Genomic DNA, 16,411 nt, shown 5'->3' on the forward strand with positions numbered 1-16,411 from the left:
CTTGCCTCACGTCGGTGGCACACCAGTGGTGGCTGGGTGGGACGGTTTGCGCCATCTCCTCCGCTTCTCGCCGGTGCGGGGCGGTAACCTTGGGTTTCTCCCACGGTTCGAGGACGCCCGGGGCAGCAGCCTCGGGTTCGACGGTGGAGGCGGCCTTCTTCTTCACCGGAGGTGGTCGGCCAGGCTGGTAGTCCTGTGTGGGGGATCATGGGATCTCACACAGGTCTCCGGCGATGGTGATCTAGTCTGGGGTGTCATGGCGCCCAGTGAAAACTGAGCCTCGACCTCGGTCTTGGCGGATGATGGCGGTGTCGGTCGACGTCGTTACCTTGTCGAAGGCATAATCTTTACCCGTCTTGGCACTACACTCGGCGAGTTGGGGAAGCGCGGCTGCCGGTGAAAACCGTGTTCCGACCTCGGTTGGCAGATGATGGCGACGTGTCGCGCCGCTACCTTCTTGAAGGCATCGTCGACGCAGTCTGCGGTTTCTCACTCGTGATGCTCCGGGGGAAACCCTAGGTCCGAGTCTCCCGGATCGGACGATGGCGGCGCGCCCTGCGTCGCTCTACCTCTTGGGGCATCGTTTTTGGAGCAGCTGCTGGATGTTGGCGGATTTCGGTGGAGTGGTGTTCATCTACCACTTTGTTGGCGTTGAGTCTCGGTGGTGACCGTGGTGACCGTCGAGATGATCGACGTGACAGATGTTGGGATGATGGTGGTGGACATCGCCTAGACCGTGTCCCTACTCCATATGTCAATATTGAATGCCAGATTTGCAAGAAACATGGCCATCCTGCCAATGAGTGTTGGTGGCGCTACTCAGATGATAAGAAGGACAGAGATGATGGTGGAAAGGGGGCACATCTTGCTTCATATGGTGGAAAGGGGCACATCTTGTTCCATGGTGAAGTTAGAGGCGGAGAATACCATGAGGACCGGATTGGAGTACTAGCAATGGAGGTTCAAGTCTCTGTGCTATTGAGGGATTTGCTTGGTGTTTTGGGTTTCGCAGCAGCGGTATGCAAGTGGGGGCGGTAACACAGGTGAAGTTCAGAGTTCTACCTTTCAGGGTGAAACTCCAAGGCCTGCCTTAATTGGTTATGCCTGGTAATGATCTTGTTGGAGGCATTGTTTTGAGAGTGGTGACTATCTTTAGGGTGAAAACCTAAGATCTTTGATCGGGCGACGATGTCGCTTGTGCAATGTTCCCTTCTTGGAGGCGTCTCTTTTGAAGAACCTAGAGTTCAGGTGTTGTCTTGGTGGTGGATGTATCGTTGCTCCTAGGGCTGGAATACTGTAGTGGGACTTTTCTTTTATTAGTTTCCTTTTCCTTTTTGGCGGTGTGCATCCGTATTGTCATTAGGGTATTGCATTGTTGCTTAGGCTGGATGTAATTGGAATTTTTTGATGTTAATATATTCCCTTTATCAAAAAAAAGTGAGGGAGTGGCGAGGACGAAGCCACGCCTTTGGCTTGTTCGAGTGCTTGTAGCCTTGTAGTGATCCCTAGGTGGCCAAAACACTTTTTTTTTGTAAATTTTCATTACTTTTGCGTATCTTGTACTCCTAGGTGGTAAAAATACTTTTTTGTAAAGTTTTATTACGTTTGCGTACCTTGTATTCCTAGGTGGTCAAAATACATTTTTGTAAATTTTATTACTTTTGCATATCTTGTACTCTTGTTGAAGATTACTAATAGATAGTCCCGCTCCCTGCTAATGATAACCCGGGCGATCAAATGTTGTAAGTTTCAATCGGGTACCCTATGGCTAAGGCGACACCCTCCATGAATTCACAGAGCTCCGCAACGATGATACGATGTTGCTTCGATTCCTTTGACATGTCAGAATTGATATGCTTGGAGCCTTGTACTAATCGTGTCTCGTGTCTCATTGGAGTGCCCTCAAGGTTTCATACAAGTGAAATAGGAACAAATCAACAGAAGTCCGATCGATTACAACTCCAACGTACCGTATGTAGTGCATGCTAGCTTGCACAACAAGAAGTCATTATAGGAGTACATAACATGACACAAAGCAAGAACGAGGCGTTAGTTTTGTACTATCGCTTGAGATCATCACGGTTTTGTTCAGGGTTTTAATCGATCTACCGACTACCTACCATGGAAGCCGGGACCAGATCCTACGATCCCATGCTCAGGATATGGATGGACGGCGGAGGAACGACGCCGCCACCGACGATGGCGAGCGCCGGGCTGGGCACCATCCTATCGCGCGCCCAAGCACACGCCTCCGGGGTGTTGGAGGTCCTGGAGCCGCTCATCTACTTGTACGGGGGGCTCGGCCTGTGCTACGGGGCGTGGCGGTACTACAGCCGCCGCACCTGCCTGCGCAAGTACGGCCGGGACATGACGGCCGCCGCCGGCCGCCGCGAGGTCGACCCGGTGGTCGGCCGCGACGACGAGATCAACCGCGTCATCCACATCCTGTGCCGCCGCTCCAAGAACTGTGTGGCGCTCGTCGGCGCAGCGGGGGTCGGCAAGACGGCCATCGCCGAGGGCCTCGCTCAGCGCATCGCTGCCGGCAACGTGCCCCCGCAGCTTGCAGGTGCACGCCTGGTGGAGCTCGATCTGGCCGCCATCGTCGCTGGGACCCAGTGGCGCGGCATGTTCGAGGAGCGCATCAAGGCCGTGATCAATCGCGCCGAGGCGTCCAAGGGCAAGATCATCCTTTTCATTGATGAGATGCACATGCTCATCGGAGCCGGCGACTGGAGAGGCCGCAGCGACGCCGCAAACATACTAAAGCCGGCGCTAGCCCGCGGCCGTATCCGCTGCATCGGCGCCACCACCTACGACGAGTACCGTGAGCACATCGAGGCGGACCCTGCGCTCGAGCGGCGGTTCCAGAAGGTGCACGTCGAGCAGCCGAGCATGCCAGCGACCCTCGGCATTCTGCAGGGGCTCAAGGAGCGGTCTGAACGACACTATGGCGTGAAAATTCAGGATTCCGCTATCGAGGCTGCAGTACACCTCGCCGACCGCTATATCACAGGTGATTTTTAAGCTTTTTGTTATTTTCGATAAGCTTTTTTTATTCCGTAAGAGCTAAAATAATCTTCCATTGATATTTTTTAGGCCGTCAATTTCCTGATAAGGCGATTGATCTAATTGACGAAGCTTGCACATGGGTAGAAGGAAAACCGGGTGCAATTGTTAACTCCGATCTTGTAGCACAGGTAGGCATGTAATTTGTCATGCGTGTATTGACTAATTACTTTTGCTATTTGAAGGTTATATTCAACCAATTTTGTTACTGTTTGAAGGTGGTAAGCCGATGGACTGGAATCCCTATAGCTAAGCTTGATGAAAGGGAGAAGGTCAAGTTAATGCACTTGGCCGACAGATTGCACCAGAGAGTAATTGGCCAGAATGAGGCCGTCGAATTGGTGGCGGAAGCGGTGTTGCGTTCTAGGGCCGGCATTGCTCAGCCTGGCCAACCAATAGGCTCATTCCTCTTTCTAGGCTCGACCGGCGTTGGCAAAACGGAACTTGCAAAAGCTCTCGCCGAGCAGTTATTCGATAGCGAGAACATGTTGGTTCGCTTTGACATGACTGAATATACTTGCTCTTCTTCCGTGACGCGTCTCATTGGAGCACCCCCGAGGTTTCAAATTATAAATATTTTTTTACATTACATTATCTTGTCATACTTTGTAGTTAGTTTTTTTACTAATACCAGTGCTCCTTTTTGCGACATCATAAAGCTACCGTGGTCATAAAGACGGTGGACAACTGACTGAGAAAATCAGGAGACGCCCATACAGTGTTATCCTTTTTGACGAGGTGGAGAAGGCGGATTACTCAGTGATAAATCTTTTTCTTCAACTTCTTGACGATGGTGTGTTGACTGATGGACAAGGCCGGAGTGTAGATTTCAAAAATACGGTCATCATTATGACCTCAAATCTAGGAGCAGAACACCTAACCGGAGGAAAATCAACCGAAGTTGCACATGACCTTCTCATGAAACAGGTTTGTGGAACATAAGTACCCCTTGAAAATTCAAGCCACATGTTGATTTGCTAACGTAGATACATGCTTGGTGGTGTAGGTTCGGAGACACTTCAGGCCTGAACTTCTCAACAGATTGAGCGAGATTGTGATATTCGAGCCGCTTTCGCACCACCAGCTGAAGGAGATCGTGAACATCCAGATGAAGTGTGTCACTGACAGATTAGCCAGCAAGGGCATCTCTCTAGTGTTAAGGGAAGCCGCGCTGGATGTCATTCTGTTGGAATCGTACAACCCTGTAAGCAATGTTTCTTCTTTCGAAACAATCATACTATGCGGCTCACCTTTTATTAGATGAATCATCAACATTCTTTTGGTAAGTTTTGGTAATAACCAACCACATACACTGTGTCTTGCACAGGTGTACGGCGCAAGGCCCCTAAAGAGGTGGGTGGAAAAGCACATAATTACAACCATCTCCAAGATGATGGTCAGCGAAGAAGCTGGTGAAGGCTCGACGGTCTCCATCGACGCTGCTGACGATGGGAAGGGTTTGAAATACCAAGTGGTGTAGAATAGAAGTGCATGGTCGGGTAACGATTTGAGGATCAAATGTACAGCTTTGACTGATTTCCTTTGTTCTCGCCCACACCATTAACACCGTATAGACTTGGAGATGTAGAACTCTTTTAGCAATGTGACACCATGATATGTGGACCCAGAAAATTTTGAGTATCCTGTATGTGATTGGCAGTAGTTAACTATCATTTTCCAAATTATATTTAGGCACCCCTGTTAGTAAAAGTAGTGATTCCCTACTACAGTTTATTTCACTTTCAGCTTGACTAGAATGGCTATGGCTAACTCTATTTATCTGGAATGGCTTTGCCATTCTTTCCAGAAATAGGATTTTGCTTAAAATCATTTGGATGGACTCGGGCAACTACGCGATTCAAAATCATTTGTGTAAGAATGGAAGCAAGCCAAGCCCAATTGCTCACCTGCTGTGACTAGAGGTCAGGAGGCAAAGACCTCATTTCGCCGAAGTGAAATCTAGCAAAATGTGAGATTGTAGATCACTAGATCTACTAAACCGACCCCATTCATTATTGAACCTCTTTATAGAATTCTTAAATAGGATTTGATAGCAATAGGGGTTTCAGAGCTTCTGCTTCACCGGTCTAACCGGGAGCTGTTCCAGATGCACTTTGAGGTGAAGTCACATAAGACGTTTTTGAGCATGTTCTTGCACATTGATGGGGTATCGAAACCCAAATGCCAGGCACCGTCTTAGCCTTGCCTTCCCAGGATCGCAGCAGTTTTAGCAAAACTTAGGGAGAAGACAGCCATCGGCATAGGAAATCGTACATCGACACCTGAAACTGATGTTATAGAAGAGCTACCCACTGCCCCATGACCTCTTACTTCGTTTCGTTCTTCCTATGTACCCTCGCTTGAATGAAGACGCCCGATCCCGATCGGGCCGACGACTTTCTGGAAGAATCAATCATTGAATCATCCAGATCTATCATTCTACGAATTCAATAAAAAACGGACCGATCATCGGTTTTGATACAACGGAGACAGATTTCCGTCTCTAATGTGTTAGATTCTCCATTACTTATCCTTTATGTACTTTAGTGTTTCTAACCCTTCACTAGAACCAATCCTAGTACTTCTCGTCCCGGGGTTTTCACAATTGAAGAAAAAAAAGTACAGGTCGTATCAATCAAATTATTGGACCCATGTTCTGAAGGCTTATCGGAAAATCTCGCCTATGTCTTGTTTACTTTTGCTAAAAATTGAAACTGGTCTAGCTTGATACCGGAATCATCTTTGGACTTTTCAAACTTAGCGAACTGAAACCATTTCCTATTCCCGTGGGTCGAGTAAAAGATCGTGCATCTGTGGCTGCAACATAATTGAGTCAATCGAATCTCGATCGGAACAATTGTCCACACCTTCCTTAAAATTAATTCGTCAAGTTGATGAGAAAATTCATGCGTGTATTAATTAATTTTGCTATTTGAAGGTTATATTCAACTAATTTTGTTACTGTTTGAAGGTGGTAAGCCGATGGACTGGAATCCCTATAGCTAAGCTTGATGAAAGGGAAAAGGTCAAGTTAATACACTTGGCCGACAGATTGCGCGAGAGAGTAGTTGGCCAGAATGAGGCCGTCGAGTTGGTTGCGGAAGCGGTGTTCCGTTCTAGGGCCAACATTGCTCAGCCTGGCCAACCGATAGGCTCATTCCTCTTTCTAGGCTCGACCGGCGTTGCCAAAATGGAACTTGTAAAATCTCTAGCCAAGCAGTTATTCGATAGCGAGAACATGTTGGTTCGCTTTGACATTACTGAATACACTTGCTCTTCTTCTGTGACGCGTCTCATTGGAGCACCCCGAGGTTTTCTAATTACAAATATTTTTTACATTATATTATTCTGTCATACTTTGTAGTTAGTTTTTTTACTAATACCAGTACTCATCAAACCTGAAGAATTTAGCAGTAAAGATTCTTAGTTTGACATGCAGCTCATCAGCATGTGAGAGAAATTTTTCAGCATTTGAACAAGTAAGAAATCTTTCAACTCCTATTAGTACACCAACATTAGCTTCTAGTTTACTACATGTTGCTGGTTGCACAACTTCCGTTACTACATGAAAAACATTAGCTTCTAGTTACTACCCTGTGGTCGGCCGCGACGACGAGATCGACCGCGTCGTCCACATCCTGTGCCGCCGCTCCAAGAACTGTGTGGCGCTCGTCGGCGCAGCGGGGGTCGGCAAGACGGCCATCGCCGAGGGCCTCGCGCAACGCATCGTTGCCGGCAACGTGCCCCCGCAGCTTGCCGGTGCACGCCTCGTGGAGCTCGATCTGGCCGCCATCGTCGCTGGGACCCAGTGGCGCGGTATGTTCGAGGAGCGCATCAAGGCCGTGATCAATCGCGCCGAGGCGTCCAAGGGCAAGATCATCCTTTTCATTGATGAGATGCACATGCTCATCGGAGCCGGCGATTGGAGAGGCCGCAGCGACGCCGCAAACATACTAAAGCCGGCGCTAGCCCGCGGCCGTATCCGCTGCATCGGCGCCACCACCTACGATGAGTACCGTGAGCACATCGAGGCGGACCCTGCGCTCGAGCGGCGGTTCCAGAAGGTGCACGTCGTGCAGCCGAGCATGCCAGCGACCCTCGGCATTCTGCAGGGGCTCAAGGAGCGGTCTGAACGACACTATGGCGTGGAAATTCAGGATTCCGCTATCGAGGCTGCAGTACACCTCGCCGACCGCTATATCACAGGTGATTTTTAAGCTTTTTGTTATTTTCGATAAGCTTTTTTATTGCGTAAGAGCTAAAATAATCTTCCATTGATATTGTTTAGGTCGTCAATTTCCTGATAAGGCGATTGATCTAATTGACGAGGCTTGCACATGGGTAGAAGGAAAACCGGGTGCAATTGTTAACCCCGATCTTGTAGCACAGGTAGGTATGTAATTTGTCATGCGTGTATTGACTAATTAGTTTTGCTATTTGAAGGTTATATTCAACCAATTTTGTTACTGTTTGAAGGTGGTAAGCCGATGGACTGGAATCCCTATAGCTAAGCTTGACGAAAGGGAGAAGGTCAAGTTAATGCACTTGGCCGACAGATTGCACAAGAGAGTAATTGGCCAGAATGAGGCGGTCGAGTTGGTTGCCGAAGCGGTGTTGCGTTCTAGGGCCGGCATTGCTCAGCCTGGCCAACCGATAGGCTCATTCCTCTTTCTAGGCTCGACCGGCGTTGGCAAAACGGAACTTGCAAAAGCTCTCGCCGAGCAGTTATTCGATAGCGAGAACATGTTGGTTCGCTTTGACATGACTGAATATACTTGCTCTTCTTCCGTGACGCGTCTCATTGGAGCACCCCCGAGGTTTCAAATTATAAATATTTTTTTTACATTACATTATCTTGTCATACTTTGTAGTTAGTTTTTTTACTAATACCAGTGCTCCTTTTGCGACATCATAAAGCTACCGTGGTCATAAAGACGGTGGACAACTGACAGAGAAAATCAGGAGACGCCCATACAGTGTTATCCTTTTTGACGAGGTGGAGAAGGCGGATTACTCAGTGATAAATCTTTTTCTTCAACTTCTTGACGATGGTGTGTTGACTGATGGACAAGGCCGGAGTGTAGATTTCAAAAATACGGTCATCATTATGACCTCAAATCTAGGAGCAGAACACCTAACCGGAGGAAAATCAACCGAAGTTGCACATGACCTTCTCATGAAACAGGTTTGTGGAACATAAGTACCCCTTGAAAATTCAAGCCACATGTTGATTTGCTAACGTAGATACATGCTTGGTGGTGTAGGTTCGGAGACACTTCAGGCCTGAACTTCTCAACAGATTGAGCGAGATTGTGATATTCGAGCCGCTTTCGCACCACCAGCTGAAGGAGATCGTGAACATCCAGATGAAGTGTGTCACTGACAGATTAGCCAGCAAGGGCATCTCTCTAGTGTTAAGGGAAGCCGCGCTGGATGTCATTCTGTTGGAATCGTACAACCCTGTAAGCAATGTTTCTTCTTTCGAAACAATCATACTATGCGGCTCACCTTTTATTAGATGAATCATCAACATTCTTTTGGTAAGTTTTGGTAATAACCAACCACATACACTGTGTCTTGCACAGGTGTACGGCGCAAGGCCCCTAAAGAGGTGGGTGGAAAAGCACATAATTACAACCATCTCCAAGATGATGGTCAGCGAAGAAGCTGGTGAAGGCTCGACGGTCTCCATCGACGCTGCTGACGATGGGAAGGGTTTGAAATACCAAGTGGTGTAGAATAGAAGTGCATGGTCGGGTAACGATTTGAGGATCAAATGTACAGCTTTGACTGATTTCCTTTGTTCTCGCCCACACCATTAACACCGTATAGACTTGGAGATGTAGAACTCTTTTAGCAATGTGACACCATGATATGTGGACCCAGAAAATTTTGAGTATCCTGTATGTGATTGGCAGTAGTTAACTATCATTTTCCAAATTATATTTAGGCACCCCTGTTAGTAAAAGTAGTGATTCCCTACTACAGTTTATTTCACTTTCAGCTTGACTAGAATGGCTATGGCTAACTCTATTTATCTGGAATGGCTTTGCCATTCTTTCCAGAAATAGGATTTTGCTTAAAATCATTTGGATGGACTCGGGCAACTACGCGATTCAAAATCATTTGTGTAAGAATGGAAGCAAGCCAAGCCCAATTGCTCACCTGCTGTGACTAGAGGTCAGGAGGCAAAGACCTCATTTCGCCGAAGTGAAATCTAGCAAAATGTGAGATTGTAGATCACTAGATCTACTAAACCGACCCCATTCATTATTGAACCTCTTTATAGAATTCTTAAATAGGATTTGATAGCAATAGGGGTTTCAGAGCTTCTGCTTCACCGGTCTAACCGGGAGCTGTTCCAGATGCACTTTGAGGTGAAGTCACATAAGACGTTTTTGAGCATGTTCTTGCACATTGATGGGGTATCGAAACCCATATGCCAGGCACCGTCTTAGCCTTGCCTTCCCAGGATCACAGCAGTTTTAGCAAAACTTAGGGAGAAGACAGCCATCGGCATAGGAAATCGTACATCGACACCTGAAACTGATGTTATAGAAGAGCTACCCACTGCCCCACGACCTCTTACTTCGTTTCGTTCTTCCTATGTACCCTCGCTTGAATGAAGACGCCCGATCCCGATCGGGCCGACGACTTTCTGGAAGAATCAATCATTGAATCATCCAGATCTATCATTCTACGAATTCAATAAAAAACGGACCGATCATCGGTTTTGATACAACGGAGACAGATTTCCGTCTCTAATGTGTTAGATTCTCCATTACTTATCCTTTATGTACTTTAGTGTTTCTAACCCTTCACTAGAACCAATCCTAGTACTTCTCGTCCCGGGGTTTTCACAATTGAAGAAAAAAAAGTACAGGTCGTATCAATCAAATTATTGGACCCATGTTCTGAAGGCTTATCGGAAAATCTCGCCTATGTCTTGTTTACTTTTGCTAAAAATTGAAACTGGTCTAGCTTGATATCGGAATCATCTTTGGACTTTTCAAACTTAGCGAACTGAAACCATTTCCTATTCCCGTGGGTCGAGTAAAAGATCGTGCATCTGTGGCTGCAACATAATTGACTCAATCGAATCTCGATCGGAACAATTGTCCACACCTTCCTTAAAATTAATTCATCAAGTTGATGAGAAAATTCATGCGTGTATTAATTAATTTTGCTATTTGAAGGTTATATTCAACTAATTTTGTTACTGTTTGAAGGTGGTAAGCCGATGGACTGGAATCCCTATAGCTAAGCTTGATGAAAGGGAAAAGGTCAAGTTAATACACTTGGCCGACAGATTGCGCGAGAGAGTAGTTGGCCAGAATGAGGCCGTCGAGTTGGTTGCGGAAGCGGCGTTCCGTTCTAGGGCCAACATTGCTCAGCCTGGCCAACCGATAGGCTCATTCCTCTTTCTAGGCTCGACCGGCGTTGCCAAAATGGAACTTGTAAAATCTCTAGCCAAGCAGTTATTCGATAGCGAGAACATGTTGGTTCGCTTTGACATTACTGAATACACTTGCTCTTCTTCTGTGACGCGTCTCATTGAAGCACCCCCGAGGTTTTCTAATTACAAATATTTTTTACATTATATTATTCTGTCATACTTTGTAGTTAGTTTTTTTTACTAATACCAGTACTCACCAAACCTGAAGAATTTAGCAGTAAAGATTCTTAGTTTGACATGCAGCTCATCAGCATGTGAGAGAAATTTTTCAGCATTTGAACAAGTAAGAAATCTTTCAACTCCTATTAGTACACCAACATTAGCTTCTAGTTTACTACATGTTGCTGGTTGCACAACTTCCGTTACTACATGAAAAACATTAGCTTCTAGTTACTACCCTGTGGTCGGCCGCGACGACGAGATCGACCGCGTCATCCACATCCTGTGCCGCCGCTCCAAGAACTGTGTGGCGCTCGTCGGCGCAGCGGGGGTCGGCAAGACGGCCATCGCCGAGGGCCTCGCGCAACGCATCGTTGCCGGCAACGTGCCCCCGCAGCTTGCCAGTGCACGCCTCGTGGAGCTCGATCTGGCCGCCATCGTCGCTGGGACCCAGTGGCGCGGTATGTTCGAGGAGCGCATCAAGGCCGTGATCAATCGCGCCGAGGCGTCCAAGGGCAAGATCATCCTTTTCATTGATGAGATGCACATGCTCATCGGAGCCGGCGATTGGAGAGGCCGCAGCGACGCCGCAAACATACTAAAGCCGGCGCTAGCCCGCGGCCGTATCCGCTGCATCGGCGCCACCACCTACGATGAGTACCGTGAGCACATCGAGGCGGACCCTGCGCTCGAGCGGCGGTTCCAGAAGGTGCACGTCGTGCAGCCGAGCATGCCAGCGACCCTCGGCATTCTGCAGGGGCTTAAGGAGCGGTCTGAACGACACTATGGCGTGAAAATTCAGGATTCCGCTATCGAGGCTGCAGTACACCTCGCCGACCGCTATATCACAGGTGATTTTTAAGCTTTTTGTTATTTTCGATAAGCTTTTTTTATTCCGTAAGAGCTAAAATAATCTTCCATTGATATTTTTTAGGCCGTCAATTTCCTGATAAGGCGATTGATCTAATTGACGAAGCTTGCACATGGGTAGAAGGAAAAGCGGGTGCAATTGTTAACCCTGATATTGTAGCACAGGTAAGCATGTAATTTGCCATGCGTGTATTGACTAATTAATTTTGCTATTTGAAGGTTATATTCAACCAATTTTGTTACTGTTTGAAGGTGGTAAGCCGATGGACTGGAATCCCTATAGCTAAGCTTGACGAAAGGGAGAAGGTCAAGTTAATGCACTTGGCCGACAGATTGCACAAGAGAGTAATTGGCCAGAATGAGGCCGTCGAGTTGGTTGCCGAAGCGGTGTTGCGTTCTAGGGCCGGCATTGCTCAGCCTCGCCAACCGATAGGCTCATTCCTCTTTCTAGGCTCGACCGGCGTTGGCAAAACGGAACTTGCAAAAGCTCTCGCCGAGCAGTTATTCGATAGCGAGAACATGTTGGTTCGCTTTGACATGACTGAATATACTTGCTCTTCTTCCGTGACGCGTCTCATTGGAGCACCCCCGAGGTTTCTAATTACAAATATTTTTTTACATTACATTATCTTGTCATACTTTGTAGTTAGTTTTTTTTACTAATACCAGTGCTCCTTTTTGCGACGTCATAAAGCTACCGTGGTCATAAAGACGGTGGACAACTGACAGAGAAAATCAGGAGACGCCCATACAGCGTTATCCTTTTCGATGAGGTGGAGAAGGCGGATTACTCGGTGATAAATCTTTTTCTTCAACTTCTTGACGATGGTGTGTTGACTGATGGACAAGGCCGGAGTGTAGATTTCAAAAATACGGTCGTCATTATGACCTCAAATCTAGGAGCAGAGCACCTAACCGGAGGAAAAACAACTGAAGTTGCACATGAACTTCTCATGAAACAGGTTTGTGAAACATAAATATCCATTGTAAGATCAAGCCACATGTTGATTTGCTGACATAAATACATGCTTGTTTGTGTAGGTTCGGAGACACTTCAGGCCTGAACTTCTTAACAGATTGAGCGAGATTGTGATATTCGAGCCGCTTTCACACCACCAGCTGAAGGAGATCGTGAACATCCAGATGAAGTGTGTCACTGACAGATTAGCCAGCAAGGGCATCTCTCTAGTGTTAAGGGAAGCCGCGCTGGATGTCATTCTGTCGGAATCGTACAACCCTGTAAGCAATGTTTCTTCTTTCGAAATAATCATACTATGCGGCTCACCTTTTATTAGACGAATCATCAACATTCTTTTGGTAAGTTTTGGTAATAACCAACCATATACACTGTGTCTTGCACAGGTGTACGGCGCAAGGCCCCTAAAGAGGTGGGTGGAAAAGCATATAGTTACAACCATCTCCAAGATGATGGTCAGCGAAGAAGCCGGTGAAGGCTCGATGATCTCCATCGACGCTGCTGACGACGGGAAGGGTTTGAAATACCAAGTTTCGTAGAATAGAAGTTCATGGTCCAGTGGCGATTGAAGATCAAATGTGCAGCTTTGACTGATTTTCCGTAGAGACTTGGAGATGTAGAACTCTTTTAGCCATGAGACACCACGAGATGTGGTCCCAGACAATTTTGAGTCCCCTGTGTAATGTTCAAGGCATGTTCTTTATTTTTCTCTATAATCTATGAGTATGAGCACAATTCCATAGTTTAGCTGGAAAATAACATATACATACAGTACTTGTAACATCGCATACTGATCATTTTTGTGCTTGTGTATAAGATAGCTTTGTTCTGGTTGTTGCAAACAAATATATCTTGCAAGAAACACAGAAAATCATGCATTGTTCAGATATACAACATTAATAGCTTCGGCAGAAACTGTTAAAAAAAATACAGTATCACTGCCTTTCAAGGCAAAACAGTTGAAAATGTCCATGACTGGAACTGGGAGCATTGCTACCATCTTCAAAGAAACTGCCAATCCGAGAGGGACATGTCACTGCTACTTATTCAATATAGCATAGGAGTGCACATCGCCCATTCACCTGTGCTCTCGCTGGTAAAAAAAATTCTACAAATGTGATCCGCAAGTCTCCATACAGAAGGTAAATAACAGCAATGACATATACTAAGATCTTCTCACAAGTATAAGCTACATGAAAATAAAATCCGAGCGCCCAACAAGGTTCACAAGCACAGGCACACTCACCGCCTCACTGGAGCAACTCGCATCATAAGTTCTTGAATGCGGACTCGTGAGGGTGCTTGGGCGTGAGCCTCTCCAGCAAGGCCTTGTTCTGGAAGTGATCGGCGTCTACGAAGTAGAAGCTCTCATTGGCCTTGAAGGTGACGAAAGGCCGGTTCGTCTCCGCAGGCCTGATGTCAGCAAACTTGATCGTCTTCTTCAGGGGTGTAGCCAGCCACGACATGATCTCTGCGTCAAAACTGTCTGAACCCTGCCGCCACCTCAGCTTGTGTATGTAGGGGCTCACGAACCAGTGCAAGGCTCCAGTCGTGGTGGCGCTGAGGAAGATCACAGTGGCTGCAACTCCGCCCTTGAGGATCACGTTCATGTCGGGTGAAGTCATGAAGGTTATCACGGGGCCGAGGGAGACGGAGAGGCAGCAGGTGGATAGGGACAGGAGCTTCACTTTCTTGATGGTTGATGATATCGGTCCCTGATAAACAAGTTCGTCATCTTTATCGCCGTCCTCCTTGATCTGCTTGGATTTGGGCCCAATGCTTATCTTGCCGCCACTGGGGTCAGTTTCTTTGATGGCAGTGGCTTGAGAAGCCCATCTTGCCTGACCGTACAGAGAAGGGATTGGACTGAATCTGTCGCCTTTTGCAAGAGGATTCTGCTTAAACGTTGAGAAATACCTCCACGTTGCAGATTTAGTAACCTGAAAATCTGGCAAAGCAAAGGGCAATGAGCCATTTCTGCATATATAGTTCCAGTGATACATGCAAGACAGCAGAAGATTAACTTTGGTTATCCAACAGAAGCATGTTTGGAGAGTAAACCTGTCATAGCTACATGTTTTTTTATCTTCAATTCAGGACGCTACACAGTTTAAGGTAATTCAAAAGGGGAAATGACACATGCCAAAATTGCAAGGCATATTCACACACATACTCCAACAAGCACTTCAAAGCAGTAGATATTACTATGTATGTTTGCCCAAATGCAACTATGTGATATGGACAAGATGAGAGGTGCTGCTGCAGAGGGCCACAATCTGAAATACTACTAGAAGATAAATAAAAACTAATTCCAATTGAGAGCATTAATCTAGAGAAACACAGAAAAGGTGCAAAAAATTTATCACTGAATCAGGACACTTACGAGTTTAAGGCAAAATACAAGAAAAATTCAGAAGCAGGCATGCAAGTACAGTTAAACATGACAAGTTCTATGTGGACACTTTCTCCCTAAATGAACTGCAGGGACTTTTCTTAACCACCTAAAACACTCTATCTTCCCAATGAATTAACCATATACCTCAACAGTTGTCAGTTTATAACCAAAAGCAGATGTTCATAAGCCAAACAAGAACAAAAAAGAGGTCCATAAGTCAGTGATGAGTCAGATAACATCATCAGTTCAGCACCTGTTCGTATGGTACTCCCAATACCTAATCAAAATACTCTAAAAAAAAATAACCTAATCGAACTAGGAAATCAAATACCAGTGCCACAGAGCAGGATCAAATTTTGTCAGTTTCAAGCTAGAGAGAACCATGCATGCCGAGACGATAAATCAGCCAAAGCAACATGCCCTTCTGACCCTATACTGCTATACATTAGGATGTTATCCAGATTTCAGAATAAGGGCACATTTAGACATGTATTACAAGTTGACAACAAGCACATTAAAATGGTCTCTTTTGTACCATCTAATTTTCTCCAAATGCAATCGCACGGTGTAAACAAGAGGCGGTTCTGCTGATGCGCACCATTTGCAAAGCATACTAGTAGTTTCACAAGTTTTCCTAGGGAGCGTCAACAGGCTTAAACACGGGAGAATCAATGTGGGAGCAAGGCGCAATTGTCCCTAAAATGAGCAGCAAGCGACCATCGTTACCCACTCCAGATCACACGTCCTCTACAGTTTAACCGTCTACCTCCGCAATTCTCAGTTCAGAAGCACCACAAGAGGTTCACAAGCGAGCAATCAGCCAAGACAACATCAGCAGCACTTGAGCACTCACTGGTAGACAACTCCCAACACCTAACCAAACCAGGATACCAACCACTAAACAACAGAACCGTTTCGTCGATCTCACCAAATCATCTCAGCTCGACGCTACAGGGCACCCACCACGAGGATCAAATCTAGTTACACCTGAGACGACCACGAGGAAGGCGGTGAGGAGGAACCTGAGACGGTGCGCGCGGGAGCGGCTGCGGGCCCCGCGGCGCAGTGGCGGAGGAGCGCCCCGCGGAGAGAGGACGCCGACGCGGATCGCAGCCTCGCCGTCGCCATGGGATCGGTCGCCGAGGTGGTGGGGAATTAGCTAGGGTTTTCGCGCTGAGCCGCGCGTGCTGGTGGAGAAGACGGCGAATGGAATGGCGATGGGCCGAGCGGGCCTGGGCTTAAACTGGAACAACAGTGGGCTTTTGCTGGGCATAACTAGGCCTTTACATGGCAGATTATGGGCCGGTTCTGGTAAAGAAGCCCAAGAGGAAAGGTACGCGGCCCCTTACCGGGTCCGAATCGTCTTGGACTTCACTTTGTTTTGTTTCACTCGCCGCCGTCAAATCCAATTATCTTATGCAGTTTCCTCAGGATTCACACGTATCTAGCGTATAGTCAAATCTAGAATCTTGGTCAAATAATTTCTTTT

General features: G+C 46.8%; 4 protein-coding genes across 5 annotated transcripts; 3 read left to right on the plus strand and 1 right to left on the minus strand.

Annotated features, from left to right (window-relative positions):
• The first annotated feature begins 2,121 nt into the window (after window positions 1–2,121).
• On the plus strand, window positions 2,122–4,546 carry LOC124682356 (chaperone protein ClpB1-like). The gene is made up of 6 exons (XM_047217049.1): window positions 2,122–3,013; window positions 3,097–3,197; window positions 3,285–3,625; window positions 3,726–3,993; window positions 4,073–4,270; window positions 4,394–4,546. The coding sequence occupies exons 1-6, from the start codon at window positions 2,122–2,124 to the stop codon at window positions 4,544–4,546; spliced, it is 1,953 nt and encodes a 650-aa protein (XP_047073005.1).
• A 1,710-nt stretch (window positions 4,547–6,256) lies between these two features.
• Window positions 6,257–8,804, plus strand: LOC124682357 (chaperone protein ClpB1-like). Its single transcript, XM_047217050.1, has 7 exons — window positions 6,257–6,377; window positions 6,646–7,272; window positions 7,355–7,455; window positions 7,543–7,883; window positions 7,984–8,251; window positions 8,331–8,528; window positions 8,652–8,804. The coding sequence occupies exons 1-7, from the start codon at window positions 6,257–6,259 to the stop codon at window positions 8,802–8,804; spliced, it is 1,809 nt and encodes a 602-aa protein (XP_047073006.1).
• A 1,597-nt stretch (window positions 8,805–10,401) lies between these two features.
• On the plus strand, window positions 10,402–13,066 carry LOC124682358 (chaperone protein ClpB1-like). The gene is made up of 7 exons (XM_047217051.1): window positions 10,402–10,414; window positions 10,906–11,532; window positions 11,616–11,716; window positions 11,804–12,144; window positions 12,246–12,513; window positions 12,593–12,790; window positions 12,914–13,066. The coding sequence occupies exons 1-7, from the start codon at window positions 10,402–10,404 to the stop codon at window positions 13,064–13,066; spliced, it is 1,701 nt and encodes a 566-aa protein (XP_047073007.1).
• A 320-nt stretch (window positions 13,067–13,386) lies between these two features.
• Window positions 13,387–16,088, minus strand: LOC124682351. Of its 2 annotated transcripts, XM_047217047.1 has the most exons (3): window positions 15,945–16,088; window positions 13,774–14,475; window positions 13,387–13,620 (listed from the first exon to the last, which is right to left on the minus strand). In XM_047217047.1, the coding sequence occupies exons 1-2, from the start codon at window positions 16,048–16,050 to the stop codon at window positions 13,796–13,798; spliced, it is 786 nt and encodes a 261-aa protein (XP_047073003.1). In that variant the 5' UTR covers window positions 16,051–16,088; the 3' UTR covers window positions 13,387–13,620; window positions 13,774–13,795. The 2 variants fall into 2 exon arrangements, with proteins under 2 accessions (XP_047073003.1, XP_047073002.1); XM_047217046.1 differs by having other exon boundaries at window positions 13,387–14,475.
• Window positions 16,089–16,411: the final 323 nt, after the last annotated feature.

The sequence above is a fragment of the Lolium rigidum genome, unplaced genomic scaffold (genome assembly GCF_022539505.1).
Source record: "Lolium rigidum isolate FL_2022 unplaced genomic scaffold, APGP_CSIRO_Lrig_0.1 contig_9424_1, whole genome shotgun sequence".
In the NCBI taxonomy this organism is placed as follows: Eukaryota; Viridiplantae; Streptophyta; class Magnoliopsida; order Poales; family Poaceae; genus Lolium; species Lolium rigidum.